Genomic DNA, 27,929 nt, shown 5'->3' with positions numbered 1-27,929 from the left:
GATGTAACGTAGTCAATCTTCCATGTGTAGATTACCCTCGATGCACGGATGCCACGGCTGGCAATATAACCACGTTTCTCAATCAGCCATGGGTCCTTTCGGGACTCGGGTTCAGCGAAAGCTTCCAATATGAGAAGATCAACCTTCAACTTGCAATGGGCTTCAAAGACATTCCTCTTACGATGTATGGAATTATGTCAGATCTCCTGGACTGGAACTACGGGCCGGATGAGCGCGGTGAGCAAGTCCGAGTCTTAGCAATCAATGGCAACGATGACTGGATTGTCAACACCCCTGGCCAGATGATGGTCTATGACAAACTGAGCTGGAAAGGACAGGCAGCCTATCGGGTAGCACCGTGGCAACATTGGTCGTCAAATGACGCACGTAAGAGCGATAAGCCAAGTCCTTTTGCAGGATCAGGGTTCTGGAAACAGAGCAGCGATAGGAGAGTGGTGCTTGCTGGGGTGGATGGCGCAGGGCACGAGGTGCCCAAGTTTCAGGCCAAGGCTTCGTTAGACCTTGTTAGCAGATGGCTGGAGGGCTGGAATCTTTGAGTATCATAGTTCACTTCTCAATTTATTTCAATAGACAAAGTCCAAGATTTTTTCCCCAAATGGCCAACGTCCTGATCTGTGGACTAACCGACTTTGGACACCGTTGGGGTGCCAATTAAGCTGTGTCCTATCAGCTGATATAGAACCTTGTGTTCCGTTTACGAAGAGTAATGCAAAGCTGGGGGTGAGTATTTTGAGTTAACCTCTAGAGGCGCATTATCATGCCTGCCCGGACTCTTTCCGCACGCCGGCGATGCCCGTCAACTGTGTAGCTGGGGAGGCCGCATTGACAAATGTCCATCGATAAGGTATCTCCCTTTCCTCGGCACCTATCAAAGGGCTTCGACGAATCATTCAATCCTCCATTGGCTCGAAGCTCTCCTGACCGTCGGAACGATCTTCCAAGATGGGTATTCACAAGCCACCTATCATAGTCCTCCATTTCGAACCTTGACCCTTGTTACCCCGCATCCCCAACTTCCCACGAAGCTGCTGGTCCGACCCTGGTCTAGCGTTATCTCGCTTGCTATCTTGGGCAAGGACGATAGCCCTCATTGGATCTTGTCCTGTGGTAATTAGTTTTGCATGGAGTTCATAAGGACCATGGTGAGACCGTGAGTATCGGTTCGAAAGAATGAACCCTCCATCCTCTAAAGCAACTCGGACGGACAGTCGTACATATTGTTGACCTTGTGCTCTTGTCATAATCTCGCAGCCATAGAGAAGGACGTCGCCGACACCAAAGCCGACAAGATGTTCGACAAAGAAGCTGGCGTCACGAGCGTCAAGCTCGACGATGTCTATAGTATCAGGGCCGAAGAGGACTCGTAAGACCGCTGTGCATCTTCCGCTCTATGTTCACAGTTCTGACTCAATTCCAAGGGTGTACCCCGAGGTCAGAGCCTCTGTACCACCGACCGACGACGAAACCCTACCCGCCTCGACATTCCGGGCCTGGTTTCTCGGTATTACCTTGACCCTTGTGGTCAACGGCCTGAACCAGTTCTTCCTACTCCACAATCCTCCGCGTAAGTCGCCCTTGTCACACAGATACGATGGGATGATCGATGGTTAACGTTGGCGTGCAGTCATCATCGGGCCGTACATTGTCATTCTTATTGCATATCCTTTGGGTCGCTTTCTTGCCAAGGTGCTGCCGAAACGGCCCTTCAGGCTCATGGGAATGTCTTTCTCGCTCAATCCAGGCCCCTTCAACACCAAAGAACATACGGTCATCAGTAGGTTACCCTTGGACAGGGCGACTGGGGAACTCAAAGCGCTAACCACGTTCAGGCATCATGATTGTCGGCACGGTGAGCTTTAATGCTGGTGCCACCGCCACAGATATATATGTAGCCTTCAGCGAGTATTTAGGCATGGCTTCCAAGGTGACAGTGGGCTACAAACTCATGTTCCTTTTGACAAGCCAGTCACTCGGGTTCGGTCTTGGTGGCCTTGTCCAAAGCCTTGTTGTCGAGCCGGCATACTGTATCTGGCCCGCCGCCCTGCCGCGGTGTGCAATGATCCATGGCTTTCACGACGGATCATTTGCGAATTTCGACGTCCCAGCCTGGAAGATGTCTCGTATGCGCTTCTTCTGGATCGTGGTGGGCGCCACCGCACTATACCAGATCGTGCCTGGCTTCCTGTTTGCCGGACTCAGTACCTTTGCCTGGGTTACCTGGTAAGCAAACAATGTTTAATTTTGATCTTTTCATGATCCCTTTCTCCCTTCGTCTCTCACTGACTATCTCCTAGGATTGCACCAAACAATGTTACTATAAATCACATATTTGGAGCGTTCACTGGACTGGACTTGGTCCCCATTCCGTTGGACTGGAACCAGCTCACGGGATATTTAGGCAGTCCCCTGATTGTACCGACTTGGGCCATCCTCAACGTCGGCGTTGCCGTCGTCATACTGCTCTGGGTTGTGGCACCTGCCTTGCACTGGAGCAACATATGGTATGGCATGTACTTTCCCATATCGAGCCCGACAGTGTGGGATAATACCGGCTCCCCATACAATACGAGCCTGGTGATGACTTCAGACTTCAAATTGAATGAGACGGCGTACCAGGAATATTCGCCAATCTTTCTTTCTACTACGTCTGCCTTGTCCTATGGTATATTTACGTTCTCAAAAAAACCCTCGCAACTTGACTAATACCCGAGACTACAGGTTTGGCGATGGGATCTGTTACAGCTGTCCTGGTGCATACTATACTGCATTACCGTCAGACACTTTGGAGCGGCCTGCGTACTATGTTTGGCAAGGCCCAGGCTGACAGCAATGAACCAGAAGACATCCACCAGAAGGTAAAAGAACCGCTGACGAATTTTATTCTCTTCATTGTCAACAAGTACTAACTGACGTGTGACCTTTAGTTGATGAAGAAGTATCCCCCGGTGCCTGCGTGGTGGTTCGGTGTCGTTCTCCTCGTCACCACCGGCATGGCTATCGGCTTTGTTGAAGGCTTTGACACCGGTCTCCCCTGGTGGGCCATTATCGTTGCACTTTCGATTCAGGCCGTCGTCATGGTGCCGATCTTTTTACTAGCTGCACTTACAAACCAAATGCTTCCCTTGGGGATGTTTGGAGCCTTGATCGGTGGCTTTATCTGGGGTGGAAACATGGAAGCAGTTGTCCTTTTCAAGGTAACCCAACTCCTTTGTCTCCGCAGTTTCTGTTCTGGGATCGAATCTGACGGTGCCCTAGGTATTTGTTTACGTCCCCGTAGGCATGGGAATCTACCTTCTCGGCGACCAGAAGTTTGGAAATTACATGGTACGTGCCCGTGGCTAACATTGAAACAAACGCAAATAAAGAAATAGGGACTAATCATGTTACTCTTAACCGCAATACAGAAGGTTCCTCCTCGAGTTGTCTTTGTTGCTCAATCCCTAGGTATTATCCTCAGCTGGCTCGCACAAACTGCAGTTAATGTTTGGGCTCTCAATCATGTTGAGGGTATCTGTCATACGAATAAGAAGGTATTTTCTCACACCCTCCAGGGATTTTGACGCTCTCTGCTCCTTTACTTCTTACCTTCAGCCGAGCCTCCTAAAGCTTTGGGAAATGCTGACTCGTTGCTTATTAGTTCACTTGCCCCCTCGCCCGAGGTTCCCAGTCCAGCACTATATTCTGGGGTCTGATAGGACCGTCGAAGATCTTCAGCTCCGGTGCAATGTATCAGCCCATGCTGTATTTCCTACTCATCGGTGCTGTGTTACCAGTGCCGTTTTACCTTGCGGAGAAGCGATTCCCGAAAGTCAAGTGGTTGAAACGTGTGCACATACCCCTCGCTATGTCTGCGACGGCGGCCATCCCTCCAGCTACTGCTATAAACTACTTCCCCTGGGTTATGGTTGGGCTGTTCTTCAGTTGGTTTGTCTTTCGGCGCTGGAACGGGTGGTGGCTGAAGTACAACTACCTATTATCAGCTGGGCTGGATACCGGAATTGCCCTTTGCACCTTCCTCCTCTTTTTCTGTTTCTATTATCCAGGTGTTGAGTTGAACTGGTGGGGTAATGTCGAGGCCTTTGAGACAGCGGATGTCATGGGCATCCCTCTCAAGAAGGTTGCGCCAGGAGAGACATTTGGATCGAAGAACTGGTCGTAGAGGACAAGTTCAAGATCCACACCTAAGCATATAGGCCAGAAAACGGGCAAAGAGGAGGATAGGGTGATGCTGCTCATGAAACAGAAGAAGAGAGAGAAGTCCACATTGAGACCAAAGATCACGGTGATCGAGAGTGAAAATGTGATCAAGGATGAGAACGCAGTGAGCCTGAGGGCATGAAAATTGGCCTAGTTATCGTGCATCAGGTAAGTCAGTGTGGGCAGTAACGGCCACCCCCTAGACCGGCCACCCAACATCACATCAACTGCGCAAAGAGTTTCCAACACCACAACTCCATCAATTTGCAAGATAAAAATATAAGAAAAACATCATTCTGCTCGTCGTCTTCTTCTAAGCTAGATCTCTATCCAGATATCATTGGAAGGGCCGTTTTGCCCTCGTTGACTGGCGTTGTGAAGGGTCTTCCTCACTCTCTTCCTCCTCCTCTTCTACTACTACTATGCAACTGCCCTCTTGAGCTACTATACGCTGCTCTGGCATTTATTTGCGCTGTAGAGCCACTTCTACAAGACTCACAAATCTTTCATTCGGATCCTGGCGTACTTTGCGGCGTTTTGGTGGCTGAAGCTGTTCCCGATCGCTGCGGGTGATCGCTATTCCTTGTGTCGATCGCCCTTGCGTGTGTTTGATTATCGGTCGGCCGTTCCCAGCTGTCGGGCGGTCCTTGTTCTGCCGCTTGTCACCGCCTTGGGCCTTTTTAAAGGTCGGCCCGTGACAGTTGCCGTGGTGCGTGATATCGCTCTGATTTTCTTCTCTAAATGGTCTCAAATGAGGTAAACGTTAGGTCCTTTTATAGCGGCTCTTTCCAAATAGGGAGTCTATCTTTTGGACTAGCGTGGAACGGTCAAAACGTACTAAAATCTGACTGTACAGTGGCTGAAATAAGGGGAGAGTAGAAGTACACTATAAATGTTAGTACATTGTCCATTTACGGTGTGACTTTAGTCCCTTTTTAGACAAGAGAAATATACTGTTCTCCAAGTCCGCCGTCATGGCACTCATCCTTCGGTCCAGACCTTTTGACACGTGATGTTACCCCCGCATCTACCCGTGCTTGACAAGCCCACAGATAGTTATGGGTGGGTTCTGTTTACGTAGCGTCGTTTCTCCGACAAAAAGAAACCCAACCTAACACGCACTGCATGTCTACTACGAGTTACTGCGCCAGACTCAAGCGTAACCACTACTTGAATCCATTGTGTGCTTCTTTGGCCGATGCCTGTCCAGCGAACCCGGGTTATGCGCACGAAGTCCGGCTGCGCAACGTGCCGAAGACGACACAGAAAGGTCCGTCCAGACCGACTTCCACTCCTTTGCCACTTGCAAGTCTGATGTTCGAGTATTGTGTGTTTGCAGTGTGACGAGGCCAAGCCGGTTTGTAAAAATTGCATTCGTCTCAACATCTCTTGTGGCGGCTATGCTCAGCCCTTGGTCTTCCGCGATGATACGAAGGCAGTCCGTCAACGGTCCAAGGTCATCGAGGCCCAGAGATGGGCGGCAATCCATGCACGCGATGAGCAGGACAGGGCGAGGAGGCGACAGCGTGCAGCCGATGGCGATGGACCCGAGCATGGACTCGATCTAGGCGACACATCCTGTGCCCTAAGTCCTATAGCTTCAGACTATCAGGAACTGCGAGAAAGGCAACACGGCCAGCAGTCTGAGACTCTGGAGACACCTGTGCCCTCGGAGCTCCCATCACCTCTAGCCAGTGAAGCTGCCGCTAACGCTTCCCTTCATGAACCCCAGACCAGTATCTACGCCCCGTCTCCCGTCGGTATATCACACCAAGGAGAAGCTAGCTCGCCTACGGCCCATCATTTCTCAGGTCCTAGTTCTTCACTGAGCAGCAGGCGGACAGAAACTCAGTTAAGTCATAATTATGGAGCCTCTATCGATGCAGTATCGACTTCATCTACCTCTCCCCATCATAGCATAGATGGGGCAGCTATGGCCTCCACTCCACCGGCTGCTGTTAGCCCTTGGGACATGACGGCCAACACTGCGGATGATATCTCACTTCAGTCATCTATACTCGGTGAGACGTGGCTACAACAGGATTTTCCCACTCAGTTACCGCCCGTCTTGCAAGAGATATATCAAGAGTACGGATATGCCAACCTGGGCTTGAGGTCCGCCCTTCTGGCCTTGCCCCCGCTTACAACCCAAATCACCGAGAGCGAAAGAAGAGAGAGGCTCGAGTATTACAGTCTTGCCCTCAACAACATGATCAATGGCTCCGAACCTCTTGCGACCGCTCCCCAGGCCATTGTCAAGATGGCCATCTTCTACGTCCTCGTTAGTATCGAGATGAGCTGTGGAACTCATCAAGGTGGACTCGCTCACTTCAGGCAGGCAGATGTCTTGATCTCAAGCCATGCTGATCTACTCACTTCTTTGGACACTGGACAACGCCTACTTGGGTCCTGGGTCTCTCTCAAGTCCACATATTCCAGTCTCGCCCTACCATGGGATGAGGACGCCTACCCGAGTCCGGGAGAGATAAGTCAATCACTCCTTCCATTGCTTCCTATATGCGCTAGAAGGAGCCTGCAGCTCCTACCGCTGTTACTCGAGGGTGATCGCCTCAATCAACGAGTCGTTCTGGGCCGATTGATTGGCCTGGGTGCTTCGTGGCCATCGTTTCGCAAGTGGTCCGACAAGCTGAAGACTCTGGGCCTTAAGCCTCCACAGCAGAGCATCCATCGCGTCGGAGTGGACGAGGACCGTCTTTCTACTCTTGCCGGAGACTTGAATGCATGGCACGACGGCATTGACATGGCACATTTGCCCACGTTCGGGGTCACCGCTGACATTACCCGTTCACTGGATTCGTCAAATATGCTGAGCCCGACAGATAACCCTAACGGCAGTGCCTCGCCGCCCAAGAACCCGCTCGCGACATACCTGTCGGAGCGGATCAAATTTCGTTCTCACCAGGCCGCCATCGACTATCTCCGCTATGCGGCAGCACAAGCACTATGTTCAGTCGTTGCACTTGACGAGTTGACTGGGGGGAGCTTGCAAGCTGATGCACACCAAGACAAATGGATCAAGCTCATATTTCGCATCCTGGTTTCTATAGACCCAGATATCTGTTCACATCAGGATATCCAGGAGCTTGGCATCATGTGGATATTGTGGAGACTGGTTCTTCACCGTGCTCTAAATGCGGAGGTGCTCGATGCGGTCGAGGCGTTACTCCCATTGATTGATCGGATGAGCGCCAGGCTGGGGGTTCTCTATCCGCCAAAGTTGTTCCGCACCTGGATACGACTTCATAGAGATGAGCTGGCTCGCGGCCGGGCCATCTTGCTGACTTTCATCGACTTTGGACCCAGGGAGGAAGTCTGGACATTAAGGTCACCTGCTATCAAGTACAAGGTCTTACTTGTCGGCCGACTGATAGAAGCCGGATCGAGCTTCTTCGATGTAGTGGACGTCGTCTGTCGCTGAAGCTTCGTGAAACACGAGACAGACGCAATGCTATGTCTGCTATTATAGTCATGGATGTAATATCAAGCCAGCTTTCAATGATATGTATTAAAATCATACATTTTGCACGGGTTGATTCTAGCCTATCTCTCTAGCAATCCAGCGGTTTATCATGGCCAGAGCAACCTCGGGCTGTTCCGCCGGCACAAAGTGGCCTGCGTTGTCAACCTCAACAAAGGTCAAGGACGAATGCTGCTTGTAGTAACCAACGCGGCGCTCCTTGTCTTGCTGCAACCCAATGTTCTCACGGCGGAGGGGGAGGAAAGGCCTAGCCTGAAACGAAGCACTGCCATGCCAGGACAACCCATCGACTAGATGACGCATGCCGGCAGCTGTGCATAGCCAGTCGGTATTGCCAGCATATATGAGCACCCGGATGCCCTGATCCAAGAGGCTGGTGACCCAGGGGTGAGACGGCCGTGTGGTCTCGCCATTCTTGTCAAAGATGATGTTCATAGGGAAGTTGATCCCAATGAACTTCCTGCAGTCATCGTCGGCCCCGAGGGCGAGCCGCACCGTGGAACTGTCGAGCCACTCAACAAGGCCCGGGGTCGGATATTCGCACAGGCTGGGCTCCATAGTGCAATTGATGCGTACGTCATACGGGTTCCACGGCGTATCCCTGATAAGCATCCACCCGTTCTGCATGCAGAAAGACTCGGAAACTCGGCAGACGGCAAGGTCGTAGTCGCTGGCCCTGCATATCTCCGTCGCTCTCTGGCAGTGAACAGCCGCTTGGGAAACCTGCTTGCATTGAGACTGGTTGAGTATATGGCCTTGTCCATGGTCTTCAAGGCAACCCATTTCAAAGGTGCCTTTTCGCTGGAGCATGTCATCGATGACCCCGTTGCCAACCATTATTCCCCTCAAGTTGATCCTGCTTAGAGTGCGATTTGAAGTGCCAGCCACCAACTTACTCATTGATGACTGACGCATGGTTTGAATCTTATAGGCAATCGCAGGCACATAACTGCCCCCGTAGCTCTCGCCAGCCACGTAGAAGTCTCGGTCACCCCAGTCCGGCCGCGCTGCAAAAACACGTTCTAGGAAGGCATACAGATCATCCATAGCGTCCTTTAAATGGGTGATGTTTCGCTGCCCATAGGAGAAGCCGACTGCTAGAGGCTGGTCGACAAAGATGACGGTTGCGTTTGCATTCCAGGCATATGGATTGAGTGTGGTAGAGGCATAGCCATCTTTGGGGCTCACAGAACCTGCGAAGAGGCAAGGTCCCAGCTCTGAAAGGGCTCCGAAAGCAACTCCGGAGGCTCCTGGTCCGCTAGATAGAAGTCAGCCCTCAGATATCAGAAGTTCCTGATTTATCAGCTCCTTCGCCTGGGTCCTCATGTTTCTAGACGGACTAAGGACGAGAGTGACGCTTACCCAGTTAACCAGAGAATCACAGGATCACTGGCCGGATTGTGCCGACTTTCGAATGCCCAATAAAACATATGGTTGTCGCCTGTTGAGATGGTGATTAGCAAAATGTGAAAATCGAAGACTTGATCACACATACCCCAGTCTACATATCCTGAAGTGCCGCTTACTCCTGCACAGACCTTTGGGTCTGAAGCCCGAGAGCGCACTTGAAAACCATGGCCTTCGAATACATCCCAAACACCAGCATGGTCGCGGGGCTTGGTCGCGTGTGAGTCGGCAAAGCAGCAGCTTGCTAGTAGCGCTGCCAGTAGGAGGGGAAATGTTCTTGAGATCCGAATTGCAGTCATCGCCGGCATGGTTAGACGCGGATAGTAAAGAATGAAACTATAGACCATGGGACGTTGAGAGTCGCTCGCGACTGTTTGCTACGAAGCCGCTTGCTTCTACTGTCGAGTCAACTCACCAGGTGCAGGTACGAGATATCACGACGAGCAACGAGTTCTACCTCCAAGCGCGACCTCGGCTTCTCGCCTTTACTTTTGTCCGTCCGTAATTTCCGCGCCAGATTGCACTGTACCGAGACCAGGGCGATTTCAAGGGCTGTTGGGACGTTATGTATTGCCTATTTAGGAAATCAATTCCACCAACTTTCCCACCAAGCTTCTCCGTTTATGCCGGGGGATCGAAATCGGCGTAGCCGGTGATTACGATGCCGTCGATAAGAGAAGCAGGTCACTGATAGGAGATTATTATTGTTTTCACGAAAACAACCAAGAAAGCTATTTTGTTTCATCGCTTCGTCCGCCCAACCACCGTACCTTTTAGTTCGGGGCATTCAGGATACTGGAGAAGCGCACTTGGATTGTGGCCATTGAGACCATTGAAACCTTTTCCCGCAGAAAAGATGATGTCGCCCGCCATCCGTCTTGTTGTGAGCACTCTCGGTTACCTTGCAACAGCCTTGCAGGAGCCACACTCGTATCGCAAGATTCAATCGGCTTTCAGCAACAATACCGTGCGAATCAAGAGTTGGTCTGCAGACGATGAACAGCTGTGTAGAGGCGGCGCCCCTCATCACACTGGATGGGTAGATATAGAAGATCGACACCTCTTCTTCTGTAGGTTGTGTCTGTTTCCGCTTAGGACAGTTGATATAGCCCCCTAAGACGTCAAAACACTGACTCTCATGCGAATATAGGGTACCATGAAGCTCGTCATAACCAGAAGGATGCGCCGCTCATGCTCTGGCTCCAGGGTGGGCCTGGGGCGAGTTCGTTGATCGGCATGCTCTACGAGAATGGCCCCTGTCTCACCGACGGTCCGGCAAAGACCAAGTTCAACCCCTATTCTTGGACTGAGCATTTCAGCATGATCTATCTTGACCAACCCGTTGGGGTCGGCATGTCATATCTTGACTCGGAACATGACGGCCAAGGGTACCCCAAGGGCGTTGAGGATTCCTCACTCGACATCGTTGCATTTATCAAGCTGTTCTACGAGGCGTTTCCTCATCTTGCAACATCCGACCTCCATCTTGGGGGTGAGTCGTATGCGGGACGCTATGTCCCCGCCCTGGCCTCCACGATTCTCGAGTACAACGAGATCCTCAGCACTGCACCGCTCTCCACTTCGACCGCACAGGAGGGAACCATACCGTTGCGGTCTCTCATGATCGGCAACCCTCTCATTGATCCGCTCACACAGTTGCCGACTATGTATGATGTGTCGTGCTATGAGTACCGCGGTTACGAGCCACATCTAACACCCAAAGAATGCTTCGCGGCATTGGAGGCGCTTGATAAACTGGAGCCCCTGTTGCGGGCTTGTTTCCGGGGAGGCAGCGACCCATTGATCTGCGGCGCAGCAAACCTCATGATCGATGACCCATTTGAGAACGTCTGGAACGTGACGAGGAGTCTATATGATCGCCGGATTCGGGACTGTCCTGCACCTGATAAATGCTTCGCCGACTTGCCCAACGTCTCAGCCTACCTCAATGCGAACAAAGTGTTTGAGGAACTTCTGGAAGTCCCCGCTCAAACGAACCACAAGGTCGCCGCCTGGGAGCCCAGTGATGAGGCAACCGGGAAACGCTTTTCTGAATCAGGAGATATAGCTATGACCTCGACAAACTATCTCCGACACGTATTGGATTTCGGGCGCCAGGGTAGGAAGGATCTTTCATCGCAGCGCGGTCCCGTCACCCGCCCGATAGACGCTTTGATCTATGTCGGCGTCACCGACATCAGCTGCAATGCAGAGGGAGTATTTGCTGCTCTGAAAGAGGTGGAATGGGAGGGCAGAGCACCCTTCCGCGCTGTGCCCTGGAAAGATCTACCATTGCGCACGTCGAGGGGTGCATCAACGGGCAGGGTCAAGATGGTCCCCAATCTCTGGATGGTGGAGTTGAATGAGGCTGGTCACATGGTAAGGATATATGCCCCTTCTTTTTGCTATACCTCTGCGTCTCAAACACTTGTTGCCGGGCTCTAAACGAGACTGCAAGACATGCTAAGCTTGTAGAAGATGTTAACATCATGTCTCATTTACAGGTTCCCTACGACCAGCCAGAACTAGCTCTCGACCTCGCTAAACACTGGCTCTATTCTATTCAACAATCCGGCCTATCCTTCAAACATGAGCCAATGGTGGATCAGCAGTCCGTCCTGGAGCTTTAGTCAGATTCAAATTATATGAGTATATTTGAAATAGATTTTGCTGCTAAGTGTGAGATATTTTACAATGACCCGATACCAGAATTTGTCTGGCTTTATTGCATCAACACCCATGATGCTTGCCAAGTCGAGTGAAGCCTCTTCTTGTCTTCCAGCTTCCTAAGTGCTATACGAACACGCTCCACAGCAAGCTCCATCACATCAGGGTATTCGGTGAAGACCAGCCGGAACCATCCCTCTTTGTCTGAGCCTGCAAACTACATGGTTCAGTCAGTCAATATATTCAATGAACTGCGAAGAGTTGGAGAAGATACCTGACCGGGGTTCAGAAAGACACCGCCTTGGATAAGCCACTCGCACAACTCAAGCTCGGGTGTCTGTGGACCAAACTGTGGAAAGAACCTTAACCAGCGGCTCAAGTCTACAAAGATGAAGAGACCAGCACTAGCAGGTTCGAAAGGGATGCTTGCCGTTGAGAGTGCTGTGGCTGCCTTGTGATACGCCGTTGCGAGGCGCGTGCGATACAGGCTTAGATAGTCTTCTACACCGTCGAGTTGTTGGAGGAACCGTGTCATGAACGCAGCTGGAAAAGCAGAAATCCAAGTGAACCAGCTGAGTACCACACACGTATTAGCTACTCGATATCTTGGTGTCTTCCAGGAAGTAGAGCCACGAGATAAGTCTCAGAAGATGCAGATGTAACTTACGTGACACGAGTGGCAGCCTGCCGTAGCAGTGCATTTCTAGTGACCAAGAAGGATAGGCGCAGGCCTCCCATGTCAAAGTCCTTGCTCATACTGTAGAGACAATGTAGGTTCTCCGGCGGAGCTTCGGAGGGAATGCTTAGAACGGACGAAAAGCTGTCGTATCGATCACCTCGATGCGGCAAACCAGCATGGAAATCGGACATTGCGTACACCTCATCCACCACCAGGTGCACGCCGCGCCGAGTGCACCACGCTGCCAGGACCTGCAGACTCCGAGGTGAGTAACACCTGCCCTGGGGGTTTGCAGGGTTACAGATACAAAGTATCCGGCAGCGGCGACCCTGTTCGCTTTCGACTTTGTCGGCGGCTGCATCAAACAGCTGCACCAACTGGCTGGCGCCGGCTTCAGAAAAGGGGTCGGTAATAGAGGTCGTAGATACCGGTACGGTGACGACTTCCCCCCGCGAGCCAAGATCGTAGTCGAGCATGTAGAAATTTGGCGTGGGATAAAGGACTGCGTCACCAGGATCGCAGATAAGCCAAGTACAAAGGGCCAACAAGGACGTCACCCCATTGCATGCCAGGACCTGATCACTCAAGACTGTGTGATAAGGGTTAAAGAAGCGGTTAAAGAATGAAGCAGCCGCCGCAAGCAAGTCTTTTGATCCGTATCTCGACCCATACGTCAGGCTCGGGTATACGTCGTCCACCGGTTGGCTCTTGGCCACATAGTCCTGCATCCAGTCGTTCATGAGGCAGTTCATTGCACCCGAGAGATTCAAGAGCCCATCAGGGCGAAGCTTTTCATCGTACCGTGGGATGTTCGCGAATTTCTCCATGTAGTCCCACGCCTGGCCCTGGTTGAAAGTCGCAAGAGCCCGGTCCGAGGGTCTAAAGATGGTCTGAGGGCTCGAGCCTTTCGCAGCGTCTAGCCTGGCTGGACGCCCTCGGTGAGATGGAAGCTGCATGGAGCTTGAGGTTAGATCAATATCGTAATGAAGTCGTTGGCAAGCAACTGTGCGTCGGAATCTGAAGCTCTAAGGGCGTGTATCTGGAAGTGGAGCTAGCTTTCACACGCACTCGGGGGCCCACGGCTTTAATCGCGAAATATTGCTTAAAAATCAATCTGAACACTGACCTTTCAATCAATCAATCAACCAGTGGCTTCACTCATCACTCTACGTACTTAAACCTTTCGTAGCGGCCTCTACTCCCGGATACTCCTGTAGTGCCCCATCGGGCGTTCCTCATTTCCGAAATAGGAAAAGGAACAACGTCTTCAAGGCGGGGTTAGAGCTAGGATTACCCGTGCGGGGATAGAACTGTTAGACAAAAGGGTGTAGATTCAATTCTCTGAGGTAAGGAAGCGCCTGCTTCTTCCTTCAGAAGGAGGCGATTTGGGCATTGCTGCCCAACTAATTGGCCTGACCATAAAAAGCCGTGGGCAGGGGGGAATTCAGGCGCTTTGCTAATTTGGCGGTGGGTGTGCTGGTATCCAGTCTGACAAATCCAGTCTGACATGAAGAATGTGATCCCTCTAGTATTAAAATCGCATCGATGATCGATGAACTGTAATTCCACTCGCAAGGTTTCCCTCTCAATACCTTGATACTATCCTCTAATGCGAGCATCACAATGGCATCCAAAAAGGAAGCAGTTTCGACAAAGAAGGCGCCTGCCCCGCTACCCCAATTCTCTCAGGCAGTCAAGTACAATGGCATGGTTTACTGCTCAGGCAACATTGGTCTCAACCCGGAGGCAATGAGGCTTGTCGAGGGCGGTCCGACGGCAGAGGCTGTGAGTATCTGACAATCACCACAAGATCTGATCATAGGCAATCTGACTGTGACCCTATCAACAGCGCCAGGCAATTTCAAATCTCAAGGCAATCCTCAATGAAGCAGGAACCGATCTGGCGAATGTCGTGAAAATGAACATTTTCATCACCACCATGGATGACTTTGGTGCCATCAACGAGGCCTACGACGAGTTTTTCAATAGTGTTGAACCAAAGCCGGTAAGAGAGCGCGTTTTACCATCTGTAGGAGCATGCGAGAGCTAATTTTCAGCGGCAGTGCCGGACTTGTGTAGCTGTCTATCAGTTACCGCTTGGAGCCAAAGTTGAGATTGAGTGTACGGCATTCTTGTAGGATAGATGGTAGAAGCTCCTACTGAGTCCAAGAGACATTGAAGTTTGACAACGGGAATTCGGTCTTAGAGCCCGTGACTCCTCCTCTAGCCACCACAAATCTATGCCTGCAGAGTAGTTGAACACCCTTCTCTGTCGCTCAAACATTAAGCATTTGATAGATACTTTTCATATACTTCCCAACTATTCATTTTTCCAACAACATCTTTGTTGTCATCTCACCCAGTCACAAGCTTAGGCAGTGGGATAACCCAGTTCTGCAGGCTACTAAATGGGATGAGGCCTGTACTTCTTTTGGACTTTTTACGTTTTTATTTGCACCACTTAGCGGACTTGGTAGGTGGGAATAGAAGTTGAACCACGCCACTTGTTGCCGTAATCAGGATTCATAAAAGCTAATTCCCCGGCTACCGCTACTACTATCTCGAGAAACCCTCACCCCCTTTCTTTCCTGCAATCTGTCCCTCAGCTGCCCATTCAAATTACATAATGGACGATGACGCGCTGAACGAAGCAGAGGAGACAATGATCGCGGCTTGCATCCGAAAGCGTGAGGCTGCCGAATCCGCCAAAAAGGTTAACGGGTGTCGAAACCTACCACCAGGAAGACGACTGCCTGAATCAAAGATGCTGACGCTGACTCAAAGTCCACAACTACCACCTCTTAACAGCCTGTCTCGGACGAAGAACTTCCACTAAAAAAATACGCACGACCTCATGTGGGCACACGACCGTTATTCAAAGATATTTGGAATGGCAGCTACAATGCAGACCGAACTCCCTTTGACGCAGATTCCCGCACCGCCTTCGAGAGTTATGGTTCCCTGGATCATTGAAGCACCGATTAACGCGGTTGAAATCCTCGAGGCGATCCTCAAGCCATCACATCCCTTCAAGATCCACACGGCTCGCCATGTGCGCTGCGGCTGTACTCGAACAGCCCGAAGGGGATTCGGTCTTGCTGGGCTGAGGAAACGTCATGCTGAATACACCCAATTGCAGGGCCGACTGGAAGCCGATCGCGACATTTCGTTCATATGCATGCCCGGCACAACCGTCTATACCATCCGCCAACGGCTCTTCGGGGTGTTCACAACTGTTAGGCTGCAGTACATATCAATCCCCTGGGCCACTAGCCCCGAAGCACGGGCCTTGGTGCATCCCATGGGCTCTGGTTCTGCATGAGAAATCAGAACCGGGACGATCCGAACCTATGAGAAACGTCTGGGGACTCTACTCAAGGAGCTGGGGTTAGAGGATTATCAGTTTCGCCGGAGCTTGCTCGAGCAGGGACCACGCCGCTGCGGGGGTGTCTATGGGACTGATTTGCGGGACGGCCGGGTAAGACGCCGGCGCTGCCTGACTTTACGTCAGAAGAAGAACCGGACCAGAATAGGAGAGCTTCAGACGATGGCGTACAACGAGATGGAGCCCATCAGGGCGCACCGGACAGGATAGCCGAGTGCTGTCTCCCAACCGTCCAGCCCCAGGGGTGGTAGGAGTCAAAATACCCTACCGCCCTCGTGCTCAGTCCTCAGGATACGAAAAAGAATCAGTCACAGAGACCGGCGCGAGTAGGGTATGAATTATGTCTCAATTGCCGATACAAAAGCCAACCAGCAAACCTGGCTTATATCCAGCCCCATCCAAGTTGGTCGGGACTTGCTGCACTGTGCTCTCGCCCCTCGAGAGCTCGCCTCTACCATACCTAGGTAGATAGCCGGAAATAGCCCGATCAACTGGGGTAACCACCTTTCGCTGCACCTCGATTAGCATCTCGGGCGAGCGCATGGGTTCCGAGTTAGTGTCGTCGTCGCATTTCCGGTTCTTTTACGGTATTTTGTTTTCCAGGTAGTAGAAAAGTCAGGGCACTTTCCAGAAATCTATCCCCGGATTCTTCAATTGAAACCGTGGTCATCTCTGTTGCCCGGGCGTTTGCGATCACCAACCCCCCTTCTTCGCTCGCTTGTTTTGTCTTGCGCACTCGATTGTGGCGACCGACCTTGAATTCGGCAGTGCATTTCCAATCCAGTCGTAACGACCCGTTCGCCGAGGTTCGCAAAGATGGTGACCATGTTGACGGGCACCGAGGTGGCCAAGCACGACAACAAGGACTCGTGCTGGGTCATCGTGCACGGCAAGGCCTACGACGTCACCGGGTTCATGCCCAAGCACCCGGGCGGCAGGAAGATCATCCTCAAGTACGCCGGCCGGGACGCCACCGAGGAGTTCGACCCCATCCACCCGCCCGACACGCTCGACAAATACTTGGACAAGTCCAAGCATCTGGGCCCCGTCGATATTTCGACCGTGGTGCGGGAGAGCAAGGCGGAGTCGCCCGAGCAGAACGAGAGGCAGGAGCGCATCAAGAACATGCCGCTGCTGTCCCAGTGCCACAACCTCAGACTTTTAGGCCGTCGCGCAGAGGGTCATGAAGAAGACGGCCTGGGAATATTACTCTAGAGCTGCGGATGATAAGATTGTAAGTTCCTCTAGAGCTAGTTACTTGGAAAGATCCCGTCAATTGTCACACTTAGCTAACATACCCTACCCCAGACAATGCTAGAGAAACAAGTCAGCCTTCCAGCGAATCTGGTTCAGGCTGCACATCCTCATCGACGTCCAGAAGGTCAACTTCACAACAACTATATTAGGCACCAAGTGCTATATCCCCTTCTATGTGACGGCTACGGCGCTTTTCGAGCTGCGCCATGTTGAGGGCGAGGTAGTGCTCACCTGGGCAGCGCGCAAGCACAGCATCATCCAGGTGATCCCGACCCTGGCGTCGTGTTTATTCGACGAGATCATGGACGCCACTGACGGCGACTGGGTACAGTGGCTGCACCTCTATGCAAACAAGGACCGCAAGATCACTCAGCACATCATCGAGCACACTGAAAAGCGCAGCTGCAAGGGCCTCTTCATCACCGTCGATGCGCCGCAGCTGGGTCATCGCGAGAAGGACATACGCAGCAAGTTCGCCAAGCAGGGCAGCAATGTACAGAGCAGTGACGCCACAGACAACTCGCAGGGTGTGGCAAGGGCTATCTCTAGCTTCATTGATCCTGGGCTGAGCTCGAAGGATATTCCTTGGTTCCAGAGCATCACCAAGATCCTAAAGGGTGTGAAGCAGGTCGAGGACGTCATCAAGGCGATTGAGGCCGGCGTCTAGGGAGTTACCCTGTCAAACCACAGTGGTCGCCAGCTCGACTTTGCCCGGTCAGCCATCAAAGTGCTGGCGGAGACGATGCTGGTGCTTAGGGAGCTCGGCCTGGAGAATAAGATCGAGATTTTCATCGACGGCGGTGTCAGCAGAGCAACTGATATCATCAAGGCGCTGTGCCTGGGCGCTAAGGGCGCCGGTATCGGCCGACCGTCCCTCTACGCCATGTCGGCGTATGGCCAAGAGGGTGTCGAGAAGGCGATGCAGCTCCTCAAGGATGAGATGGAGGTGAACATGCGCCTGATTGGCGCTCAGACCGTGGCGGATCTCAGTCTGTCTCAAGTCGACGTCAAAATCTTACTGAGCCACGGCAACGGTGTGCCTCCTGACAACCTCGCACACTGGGTTTACGATCAGTTGGCGAACCCGCCGCAAAGGCAATCCAAGATATGAGCGAGTATTTTGGGGATTGGGGGGTTTTGAAACGGTATTGCAAGTTATATTGTATGAGCATTTATTGTAGGTTCTGAGAAGTCTCGAGAAGGTCTTTTGGTACATTGAAGGATCTACGTATCGAGGAGGGATGAACTTCAGCATTGCGCGAGCCATGTCAGTGGAGCTGAATGCTTGTATGCATAACATAGCGCACTTAGAGCGCATGTTTTGGACAATGAGACATTATCCAGATATGATTACGCCTTCTTGCGTGTTGCATTTGTCTTAGAACTATTCTCAACGCTGGTGACTGAGACTCGGACTGACCAAGGCTCGAGAAGCCAGACTAGGATATTGGAGCCCAGGTCTAGAAATGCAAGCGCTTCTTAACTACTCATTAGGGACCTCCCAACCTCTAAGACATGGCATTGAGACTTAGGCACAACTTAACACTACGTCGTTGCCTGGATCGAGAGGTTCCGGGGTAATCTGTCGTAGAGCCGGAATGTCAATTTTATTTCGCCTAATCGTTGCGCAATACAAGGAATCTCGGGCGTCTCCGAGTCGCGAGAAGTACTTCAAATGGCCAAACAACTAACGAATAATTGCTTTATATGCTTCACGTGTATCCGCCACACCATTAGCTCTGCAGTAACGAGGGTGTTCTAGGTTCTCGTGCATTTCCTGTTCCATGGCCGCGTAACGTTCAGGAGTAAGACGGCGGGTTGGCGTCGTCGCTTGACAAATCAGCCAGAGGGCTTCAGACCTGTATAATTCTCCCAAGGCTTCGATAGTGTGGGCTTTTCCATCTTGCTCCAATACTTCAGCCAGCACGTTGATGATGCTCTCGAAATCTTTGAAATCTACCTCCCCTCGTTTCGTCTTTGCTGTTGAGGCCAGGGCGAAAGGTTCCGCGGTGGGGCAACATAGCTTGAACTCGAGGTAAGATTGAAAGACCGCCGGAATGATGGACATAATGGCCTCATCCGAGGTTGCCACAGCACTGCCGCAGGGCTTTTACCCCAGCGGTGTAGCATCAACAAAGTGAATTAACCCCGGAACTCCCTGGGATCGGAAGGACTCCTGCTCGGCGTGAAGCCGCATCTGATCAGCGGTGGAGATGAGCAGTGCGCTGTCGAGAGTTCTTCCTCCTTACTTTATTCGAAAGGTCCGCCTCTCGCAATTTCGGAAAGGAAATTTATCGCCCCAGTGATGAACTCTTACGGCTCCAATTCTACTACACGCTAATCCGCCCTCCTCCCACAGGATTACCAGTAGAAACGTGCTCGCGTAGGAAGACTGGGAAATAGTTGAAGTGCCGAGGACGACGAGCTCAATTGGGACATCCACGTTCTTCGCGGTGATATCAACAAGCGCTATATCGGGATCGTCAAGGAATAGCTCGCCTTTGGCGCCGAATATGTCGATTGGTATCTTACTCCGTCGGTGCCGTGTGGTGGAAAGTGTGGAGATGGTCAACGCATCATTCGGAACTGCGTAGGTATTGAGGACTATGATCCTTGGTTGTTGTGCGAAGCGGTGCCACGGCTGCTGGGCGTACTTGACCGGAGATATGCGGGAGCTATTCGGATTCTCCAGGAGTACGTCGCCAGCTTGCCTATGAAACTCGATGGGATCGTCGCAGCCGTCGACGGCTCCGGACCAGCCACACCAGGACCAAGAAGGAAAGTCCGGTCTTCGCTGTACGGCAACGGTAGTGGCATGAGTGTGGTACCAACAGAGGCCACAGACAAACAGGCTCACGGGGTCAACGGACATGGGTATGCTTTCCGACGCGGCGGTGGTGGTGACGAAAGGCACGCCCCAGACATGGCGCATAGGCGTATTGGAGGAGGCGATCAGTGATCCTTCTCGCTCGCTAAATCGGAGGGAAGTTTCGAACTGGCGAAGGACCCCGACGAAGGCGTTGAGTGAGTCGCTTGCGTAGGTAAGCTCTCGGGCTGTGTACTCCTTGATGCAGGATATGAGCATGAGCCAGGCGCGTTCCCGGTCTAGCATCACGCCTGATATCCATGACGTTCGTTTGCGCCGCATTTCGGCTGCTAACTGGGCCATGCCGAACATGCCGGATGTCAGAAACGGGAGGATCTCGCGTCCGTTAGCTACGTGAGCCTGGGGTAATAGCATCGATACGCTCTCCCTGCAGTTCATTACCTCGCATTCGAAGTAGACTTCCTGACGAGTGAAAATGAGGCGGCGCCGGGAAAGGAAGGCTTCTTGGTAAGTCCAACCCCTCGTGGCCCAGCGAGACTGGCGGACGACGTCTTGCACAGGGCGTAGCGGCGACATCAGCAAGACATTATTTACAACAACTGCCCGCTGACCGGTCCTCCTCGGTTGATTAATGCCCGCCGGACCCTCATCCTGGCCGTCTTCGGCAGCGGCGATGAGAGTGACAACAGCGTTACGGTAGATAACATTCATGCGCTGGATTTGACCATGTTTCTTGTCCTCGTCGTACTGGTCGATGCAGTACTGATCCACCCACAGGTATCTGAAGCCGAGGCCCTTGGTGAAAAGGAGCGCGTCGCTGACGACCCTTGGCAGCGAGGAAGTGGGCAACACTTTTCGCGAGGCCTGCTCCTTTGGGGGAGCCTTCGTTGTCTTGCCCCATACATAACTCAAGGCAACGTACTCGGGAATAGGTTGATTGCGACGGATAGCCCGCTCTGCCGGTACAATGCGTCTAGTAATGCAGTCGATCAGCTCGAAGTCCAAAAAATCCACGTCTTCAAGGCGTGAACAAGGCCCATGTTTACGGACGCAGTACTCGATCCACGGCTTCGCAGTCCCGGGTGTGAAGTACCGCGGCACATGCGTGGGCTCCAGTAGTGCTCGGTTACCAGGAGAAGGCTGCGCGGAAAGGTCGTGGCACATCAGGTAACGTCCGTCAAAGATAGCTCTTTCGCCAATTTCGTGTCTATACTTGCGGAAGGCAAAGTCGTCCGGAACAACGACAAGAACGCTACTGTCATAGGGGATGTCCTTCCGGGCCCAATCCAGAAAATCGCGACCACGGGCGGTATGGCCGAAGTAATCGCTGGGGCTCAGCAGACTGTGCAAAAGAGAAAATGCCCGTATTTCGGTGCTGTCGTTGGTGAGCATAGATGCCTGGAACATATTACACAAGGCGCAATCCCTTTGCTTGTCTTCTAGGCGCCAGTCACCAATCTTGATGCCGATATCGAGGTCGTCGTAGCCCCCGGGGTGGACGTCAGCGGTTCTTAGGTCAGGCGTGACAAAGCACCTTGTCCTTGCGGCCCGTTCTAACAGGGGGGCCAACTTTCCACAGGAGGAGCATATCCGGTCGGGTTTTGATGGGTTGGATCCCATTTTCTGTGACGCTGCAGATTGTGAGGTGTTCCAGAACTAGCCATGAGCGCTTCAAGAGCTGGCCCTGGCGGGGACAGATCTTCCCGACAAATCTGGAGACTCTGTTAGGCAGTCAACAAAGGGGCTGAGGCCCTTCGTTGGCCCTGACGATGTTGAGACCCTGACCAATAAGATGAATGAAGTATGAAAGAAATACACAGTACATTAAAATTACTTATATATCCATAGAAATAATATAAGAAGCAAGGTACACTGAAGTAGCTGCGCATTCCAAGCAAATCACATAATGCCTAACCTTCTTTGTAAATACACTTTGGCACGGAGAAATCGACAGGAAAGACGGCGCTCTTCAATTGCTTCTCATCATCGACTACATCTGTGACTGGGCCAGAGACAAATATCGCGAGGCCATCATCCAAAGCCTCCGGAGTCTAGCGGCCAACGATACCAGGAGTCTCGCACATGACAGCGACATCTTCTCGGCCTTTGATCACACAACTCGCTGGTCGCCGTGGGTTCCTGCGCAAGAAGATCACCGGGGGCCTAATATTTGGGAATATCAAAAGCGGCCCCTTTCGAGATTTTAACAACGAGATCGGAGCTATTCGCGACGTGCGATATATCCGCTCACATCTCCTCGGCATATACCTGACGGAGGATAATTTCGACTATCTCATGGACTCGACGGACTCGGAGGAAGATTCACGGGAGCTGGCAAGGGAGATTCTCGCCTATCTCAAAACTGCTTGGCGCGTGGAAAGGACCGGCCTGGACCTCCTCGAGCTCATATGGACTGGCAAAGATGGCCGTGGCTCAGATACGGATCACCGTCCCGACAAGGGCTTCTTAGTCGTCGCCAGTCTAGGCGCAAATCTTTCGCCCCAATGGGAACAGTCCAGGACCATATTCTACTTTGCTGTTGCGGAATCTCTCATCGGGTCCCTATCTCAAGTTGCAGAAGTATACCGGATCCAATCGACGCCATAGTCTTAGCACCAACGCCAAAGCCAGGCACTGGCGGTATTTGTCGTTGAAGTTCACAAAATATATTCATTATAGACAGTCAATCCACTCGACCTCGGGCATGCTGACACCAAGCGCGATTGAATTCCGTCCTAACGAGTGTCCGGAAGCACAGCGACGGACGAAATGGGTCTTCGCGAATAAGGTAGGCGTGGGGGTGTATTAAATCTGGCAGTCTTCCCGGTCGTTCGGAGTGGACGGCGTCCCTGACCGAGATGACGATATTAATTGCTGGCATATCGAAAAACCAACTCCCTTCAGCTAGGGTTTGCTTTTTACTACCTTTGCTGAAAACTAATACGAAGGCCTCTCTGGAGATCAGCGGCGCAATATTATGTAGGCCCTCAAAAACGTATATATGACTCGAGCGCAACGGACCACCAGCCTGGCATCGGTTGCTTTCATTGACCCGATGTAATTTCTCGACCTACTTAGAGCGCCTCAAATAGATGACGAGCGGTTTTCTGGCTGCTTCTCGAGATATAAACGACATCCTGCGCGGGATAACTTATTCGCGTGCTTGTCCCGGTCTTATGTTAACTGGGACAACGTGTTATCCCACTCAACTAGAGAACGAGATGAACACGAGCAGTGGGACCAGACCGAATGGAAATGCCAACCCACCCCACCGCTGGCTAGCAGTCACGGCGTGTCTCCGCCTGTGGGTCAGGTCGTCCACCAGATATACAAAAGACACTGCATCAGAAGATGCAAACCCACCTCATCACTCTTCCGAATTTCGGACCGACTCGACCTAGTTCCCCTAGTCGATTGTCCCGTCGGAGAAAGATCTCGAGGTCCTCTCAACACCGATATGGCCACGGTCCGAACCGTCGCTTGTTACTCAGGGTGAAGAAATCCTGTTCGCTACATCGCCGTCGTCGACTGGTTCGAGGAAGGGAGCTCCTCGACAATGCGTATTCGTGATGGGCCCATCGGAATGAGCCGTCGAGCGAAGAGGTCATAAAAGCAGCCATCCGTGCCGGCTCACGTGTCCCTTGAGTTTTGTCTCATAATACCAGGTGGCCCATGTCGCATAACCGAAAAAGCCAATCTGAAGGAGGGATCCCACAACTGCGGCTGTCCATAGGATTGAGATCGATCTTGATGCCTTTTGAGTTCCAATATTTAAAGCCAGGTTTGGAAAGGGGGAAATAGGGGAATATTCTTCACGACGATGTCTAAAAGAGCGGTCAAACATGTCAGGGAAATATTTCGCAAGTCGCCGAGCGAAGGGGACCAGCACAGTTCCAAAACCCCTAGTGCGTCCTACAACTATATGCGTATCAACTGTACCTTCTCCTCCACCATCCTTTCTCACGTATGGCAGATCAAGTGAGCTACCGCGCGGCATCACGGACGAAGTGTATCACTTCTAGTGTCGCTTTGTTAGGCATCCATCGGCAGCTCGTAGAACTACCAAGGATGCGATCCCATCAATGGTTTGCCCATAGGGAATCTGTGCAGTTCATGGAGCAAATACACTAGTCTCATGTCTCCTAGAGCAGGGCAATGAACACTAGGGCCCTTCCAAATATGGCCGGTTTTTAATTTCGCGGTGTTTCGCCTCAATGCGCTTCGGCATCGTAGCTCACTATATAGGAAAGCCTACCCGATTCTTCAGCATCTCCAGTACGTTTCCAATCACGCATCCAGTGAGGTAAGGGGAGAAAGAAAGAAACTAACCGAGACTGTAAATCCGCTCTCAAAGAAAGATCCTGGACGTACTACTTGGGTTAGTTAAGACTGAGAGACCAGCTTTGATAACTGGATAGACACATCGCACTAGCTGAATTCGGAGACAATGAACTAGGTAGTTACGGAGCTCGTCCTCTTCAAGACTAGTCGGCTAACGTAATAGATCTTTTGGGATGATATCTTAAAATCTAATCATATATAAATCATAGACGCCGTTTCTAGGATACGGCTACATTGTTTAGATACGTCTAAGGATGGGATGGAAGAGCAACCAGCCAGTCTGAGCGGAGGCACCGCTGTAACAGCTGGGCTTCAGAGATACTGAGAGTCTGATATTATTGGCCTCCTTTTGTTTTTTAATTTCGAGATTTAATATTTTATAGGCTACATCTCCGGCTTGCTAACCCTCTTACCAGCCACAGAGATGAGGCATGGGGGAGATGGGTACAGTTCAGTCTACTATCCTAAGTTTCAAGCCGATTTGTAGTCTTAAACCTCGGGCGCGCCTTGATAAAACCGACTAGGACAGGTTCACGCCAAAGTCCACCACTCAACAACCGCCTTATTGAAGGCTAGACAGGCACGAGAAAGGAGAATAGCAGAAGTTTCTGGTAGAAAGCCAATTGGAGCGAACCAGCAGGCATGCTAGCTAAAAAAAAGGTTAGAATCTTTACGCGGGCGATTCTAGGCTGGTAGATTCTGTGGGCCATCATATAGTTGGGACCATATCCAAATAATAAAACGTGGGTGAGCCAGAAGGTTGGCCAGTAATACTATCTAAGTTAGATTTAAAAGAATGGCGTCGAGGTATTGTCGTAAATCTCCTGGTAGTACAGACACCGACCGTCAATAACTCCTTCGTCAAGCATGGTCGGATTAGCGCTGCCGTTACAGCCCAAGCACGCAAGCCCAGCTCCAGAAACATCTACCTGCTCCCATCCTGGACCCTCGCCCCAAGGGTCTTTTACGAAGCCAGCCCACGACGTCTGGATTGACTTGCTAAGAGCGATCTCTTCAGCGGTGGCATTTTCCTCTGGGTAAGTGCCCCAAATAAGCCGGAGGTCAGAGACGTGATACGCGCCAAGGCCGGTGTGCCCCTCTGGCTGAGTGTTGGGGAAGGTTGCATTATAGTAGTATCGCCAGGTTGGGACACCGCTTTCTACCGAGGCAATTGTGAGGAGCCTTGCGGGCTATATGAGATGTTAACATGGGTTAACTATTAAAACGGAGGCCTGATAGACTATGGAGAGGGCTACTCTCCATAGACTTCACTTACGCATTGATAAACGAGTTCGGTGTAAGCCTGCGCCGCCGCGTAGAAGAGTGAGAGGCCGTCTGTCTGCTGAATAGCTTGTATTAAACCCTGGAATTGGGAAATAAGTTGCGCATCTCCTCCGGTTAGCAAAGTAAGGTACTGCTCCAATTGCTCCTGAGAAAAGTCCAAGATGTCTAGGTTATAGACTAGAGAGAGGATGGTGCCCTCTTGTGCAGTGGTACCTGTGAAAAAGGGCACTTTTGCGGCATTACCTCCAGCGCGGGCCTCCAGATAAGGAGTAGCAGCCTGGGTAACGTTATCGTTCACGGGTGAGAAGTCAAGATTACCCTCGTTAACGATGTCGCGAATTGTCTGCGGATCAGCGTCCTGCACACATGCGAGTTCGCTGTCTGCACTGGAGCAGTTGAGTGACATGACCAGAGTCTCCCATGATTTCGGTCCGCTATTCCTCGCAAAACCGCTGACCGTAGCTTGGCCGCTTTCAGCCGCGGCTGCGCGGAAGGGAAGGCCTTTCGGAGGTAGGTTGACGAGCCGATCCACAGAGGACGCGCCCGAGGATTCCCCTGCTATTGTGATTTGATCTGGATCACCTCCAAACTTGTGGATGTTGTCCTGCACCCATTGGAGGGCGAGTCTCTGATCCAAGAAACCGACGTTTCTCTGCACGAGTGGGAGTTCGGGGGAGTTTGAAAAGCCAAACGCTATCGTAAAACAAATGAGAGCAACACACGTTAGGTCAATTACACATATGCACGCGTGTTGTGATTACTTACCATTTAGGCGATAATTAAAAGTGACCACCAGGATGTTATGATTAGCAGCAAAACCAGACCCGTCAAAAATAGGGTTCCCCGAATAGCCCGACTGGAGATTGCCTCCATAGATCCAGACGAGAACTGGCCGGCCGATGCTCTTACAGCTCGTGGGTGCATAAACGTTAAGAGTCAGGCAATCTTCACTCTCGTCCGCAAGCTCTTCCGGGGCGTCGAGTGCTGATGGCAACCATTAGACGTCGGCTTTTGCATCGTATGTGGTTTCCTGATACTCACAAGGATTTTGTTGGAAGCATCTATGACCCCATGACGTAGCTTCGAAAGGATTGGTTGAGAACCGTTGGAGTGGCTCCGGAGGTAAGAATCGCTTCGACTCGAGAGGAGGCTCGGCATATGGTATTCCAAGAAATTTGTGTACGATCGTCCTCGACGAGGGAACTCTGGTGGCAGTACCTACTATTGTACCCGCGTCCAGAACGACAGTAGGTTGCGGTTTGCCTACAACGCCTGGTGCTAAAAGCACTGTCAAAACGAAGAGGTAATGGGATCTCATATTAAAATTTGCCGCCTGCTTAGCTCGATCTCCTTGGGAAGCAGAGGGTTGTTCGAAATCTTAATATTCAGTAGTGATAAGCAATGACCTTTTAAGTCCGTCGCGGACTCCTACACAAACAAGTACTGCTCTGGACATCTTCCCCGAGCCGTAGTTGTAATTTGTAACTTGGGCATACATCACGGCTATCCGGATGTCGGAATTCACATGTAATTGGTGGAAATCCTTTCACTTCATGCCGTAGGATGACGGAAAATATCAGCACAGTCGCAGTGAAGGATCATCGAGATTAAATATTGAATTTTGATGCATGAAGAAATAGGGAAGTGGCCGCCCTAGTACCTATAATTAAGTTTCAATACTACTCAGCGGCTTGTGAGGGGACGTGGCCTTCCTTTTCTCAAAGTCGGCGCCCATTTCGCTTCCAGGCAGTCACACTTGGACATTCCTTTAACGTATGAAGACTAATTTGCGGAAACGACCCGCCGCCGTTGCAAGGAAACCTGAGATTTTGGGCGTCGCCCAGGTTACGTAGCTCGCCCCCTAAGACCTAGTTCTCGGTACCCTCAAATCCCACCCGTTTTACACAAAAGAAACTAAGCGTTTGGAGCGGCGCATTAATCGATTATATGGTAGACTTGCCGGATTTGTGGATTGTAAGAGAATAGCAGCCAACAAGGCCCGGACATAAACCTTCTCATGTCCAGCATTACGGGCTGTTTTGCCACTCTCTACGTAATTAAACGTAATATTGATCCTCAGTCTCTCACCGATGCAAAGGAGGTGGCTCCGTGCCTGAAGTTACCTCTCCACAATTGGCCAATCAATTCGCGATTCCTTAGAATGGGAGAAGGGAAAGGAGGAGAAGGGAGAAGATGAGCCGAGAAAGAAGCGCGGGGAGAGGCGGCCGTAAGTAGCTCAGCGAGTCCCACCTCTGGCTGGTGTGAAATGTTAACTTAAGAAACCAATTAGGAACCTACATAACCTGGCAGCACTCAACTGGGTTGAGGAACTTCATAGGGATATCTTCGTCATATAATAGTGGTG

At 51.6% G+C, this 27,929-nt stretch overlaps 9 protein-coding genes and 3 pseudogenes across 9 annotated transcripts; 8 read left to right on the top strand and 4 right to left on the bottom strand.

Annotated features, from left to right (window-relative positions):
- Positions 1–182: 182 nt before the first annotated feature.
- On the top strand, positions 183–4,180 carry SAPIO_CDS4801 (uncharacterized protein; the record flags this gene model as incomplete). Its single annotated transcript, XM_016787265.1, has 11 exons — positions 183–387; positions 1,273–1,384; positions 1,440–1,585; positions 1,646–1,795; positions 1,851–2,241; positions 2,316–2,683; positions 2,740–2,876; positions 2,946–3,215; positions 3,277–3,345; positions 3,426–3,551; positions 3,659–4,180. 11 exons carry the CDS (start codon positions 183–185, stop codon positions 4,178–4,180), a joined length of 2,496 nt encoding a protein of 831 aa, XP_016643144.1.
- Positions 4,181–5,440: 1,260 nt separating this feature from the next.
- On the top strand, positions 5,441–7,657 carry SAPIO_CDS4800 (uncharacterized protein; the record flags this gene model as incomplete). The annotated part of the gene is made up of 2 exons (XM_016787264.1): positions 5,441–5,488; positions 5,558–7,657. The coding sequence occupies 2 exons, from the start codon at positions 5,441–5,443 to the stop codon at positions 7,655–7,657; spliced, it is 2,148 nt and encodes a 715-aa protein (XP_016643143.1).
- Positions 7,658–7,774: 117 nt separating this feature from the next.
- On the bottom strand, positions 7,775–9,323 carry SAPIO_CDS4799 (uncharacterized protein; the record flags this gene model as incomplete). The annotated part of the gene is made up of 2 exons (XM_016787263.1): positions 7,775–8,975; positions 9,244–9,323. 2 exons carry the CDS (start codon positions 9,321–9,323, stop codon positions 7,775–7,777), a joined length of 1,281 nt encoding a protein of 426 aa, XP_016643142.1.
- Positions 9,324–9,980: 657 nt separating this feature from the next.
- Positions 9,981–11,754, top strand: SAPIO_CDS4798 (uncharacterized protein; the record flags this gene model as incomplete). The annotated part of the gene is made up of 3 exons (XM_016787262.1): positions 9,981–10,104; positions 10,275–11,503; positions 11,629–11,754. 3 exons carry the CDS (start codon positions 9,981–9,983, stop codon positions 11,752–11,754), a joined length of 1,479 nt encoding a protein of 492 aa, XP_016643141.1.
- Positions 11,755–11,846: 92 nt separating this feature from the next.
- On the bottom strand, positions 11,847–13,709 carry SAPIO_CDS4797 (uncharacterized protein; the record flags this gene model as incomplete). Its single annotated transcript, XM_016787261.1, has 4 exons — positions 11,847–12,008; positions 12,066–12,363; positions 12,459–13,430; positions 13,645–13,709. 4 exons carry the CDS (start codon positions 13,707–13,709, stop codon positions 11,847–11,849), a joined length of 1,497 nt encoding a protein of 498 aa, XP_016643140.1.
- Positions 13,710–14,093: 384 nt separating this feature from the next.
- On the top strand, positions 14,094–14,520 carry SAPIO_CDS4796 (Uncharacterized protein; the record flags this gene model as incomplete). The annotated part of the gene is made up of 2 exons (XM_016787260.1): positions 14,094–14,255; positions 14,320–14,520. 2 exons carry the CDS (start codon positions 14,094–14,096, stop codon positions 14,518–14,520), a joined length of 363 nt encoding a protein of 120 aa, XP_016643139.1.
- An 852-nt stretch (positions 14,521–15,372) lies between these two features.
- On the top strand, positions 15,373–15,792 carry SAPIO_CDS4795 (annotated as a pseudogene; the record flags this gene model as incomplete).
- Positions 15,793–16,671: 879 nt separating this feature from the next.
- On the top strand, positions 16,672–17,779 carry SAPIO_CDS4794 (Uncharacterized protein; the record flags this gene model as incomplete). Its single annotated transcript, XM_016787259.1, has 3 exons — positions 16,672–16,997; positions 17,071–17,089; positions 17,174–17,779. The coding sequence occupies 3 exons, from the start codon at positions 16,672–16,674 to the stop codon at positions 17,777–17,779; spliced, it is 951 nt and encodes a 316-aa protein (XP_016643138.1).
- A 75-nt stretch (positions 17,780–17,854) lies between these two features.
- On the top strand, positions 17,855–18,223 carry SAPIO_CDS4793 (annotated as a pseudogene; the record flags this gene model as incomplete).
- A 999-nt stretch (positions 18,224–19,222) lies between these two features.
- On the bottom strand, positions 19,223–21,559 carry SAPIO_CDS4792 (uncharacterized protein; the record flags this gene model as incomplete). The annotated part of the gene is made up of 2 exons (XM_016787258.1): positions 19,223–19,309; positions 19,430–21,559. 2 exons carry the CDS (start codon positions 21,557–21,559, stop codon positions 19,223–19,225), a joined length of 2,217 nt encoding a protein of 738 aa, XP_016643137.1.
- A 462-nt stretch (positions 21,560–22,021) lies between these two features.
- Positions 22,022–22,546, top strand: SAPIO_CDS4791 (annotated as a pseudogene; the record flags this gene model as incomplete).
- Positions 22,547–25,068: 2,522 nt separating this feature from the next.
- SAPIO_CDS4790 (uncharacterized protein) lies at positions 25,069–27,299 on the bottom strand (the record flags this gene model as incomplete). Its single annotated transcript, XM_016787257.1, has 5 exons — positions 25,069–25,470; positions 25,557–26,257; positions 26,330–26,548; positions 26,606–26,625; positions 27,268–27,299. 5 exons carry the CDS (start codon positions 27,297–27,299, stop codon positions 25,069–25,071), a joined length of 1,374 nt encoding a protein of 457 aa, XP_016643136.1.
- Between the last annotated feature and the right edge of the window lie 630 nt (positions 27,300–27,929).

Source organism: Scedosporium apiospermum (genome assembly GCF_000732125.1).
Source record: "Scedosporium apiospermum strain IHEM 14462 chromosome Unknown SEQ_SAPIO_0094, whole genome shotgun sequence".
Classification (NCBI taxonomy): Eukaryota; Fungi; Ascomycota; class Sordariomycetes; order Microascales; family Microascaceae; genus Scedosporium; species Scedosporium apiospermum.
Note: the sequence above shows the minus strand (reverse complement) of the source record. Positions and strands in the feature narration are given on the sequence as shown.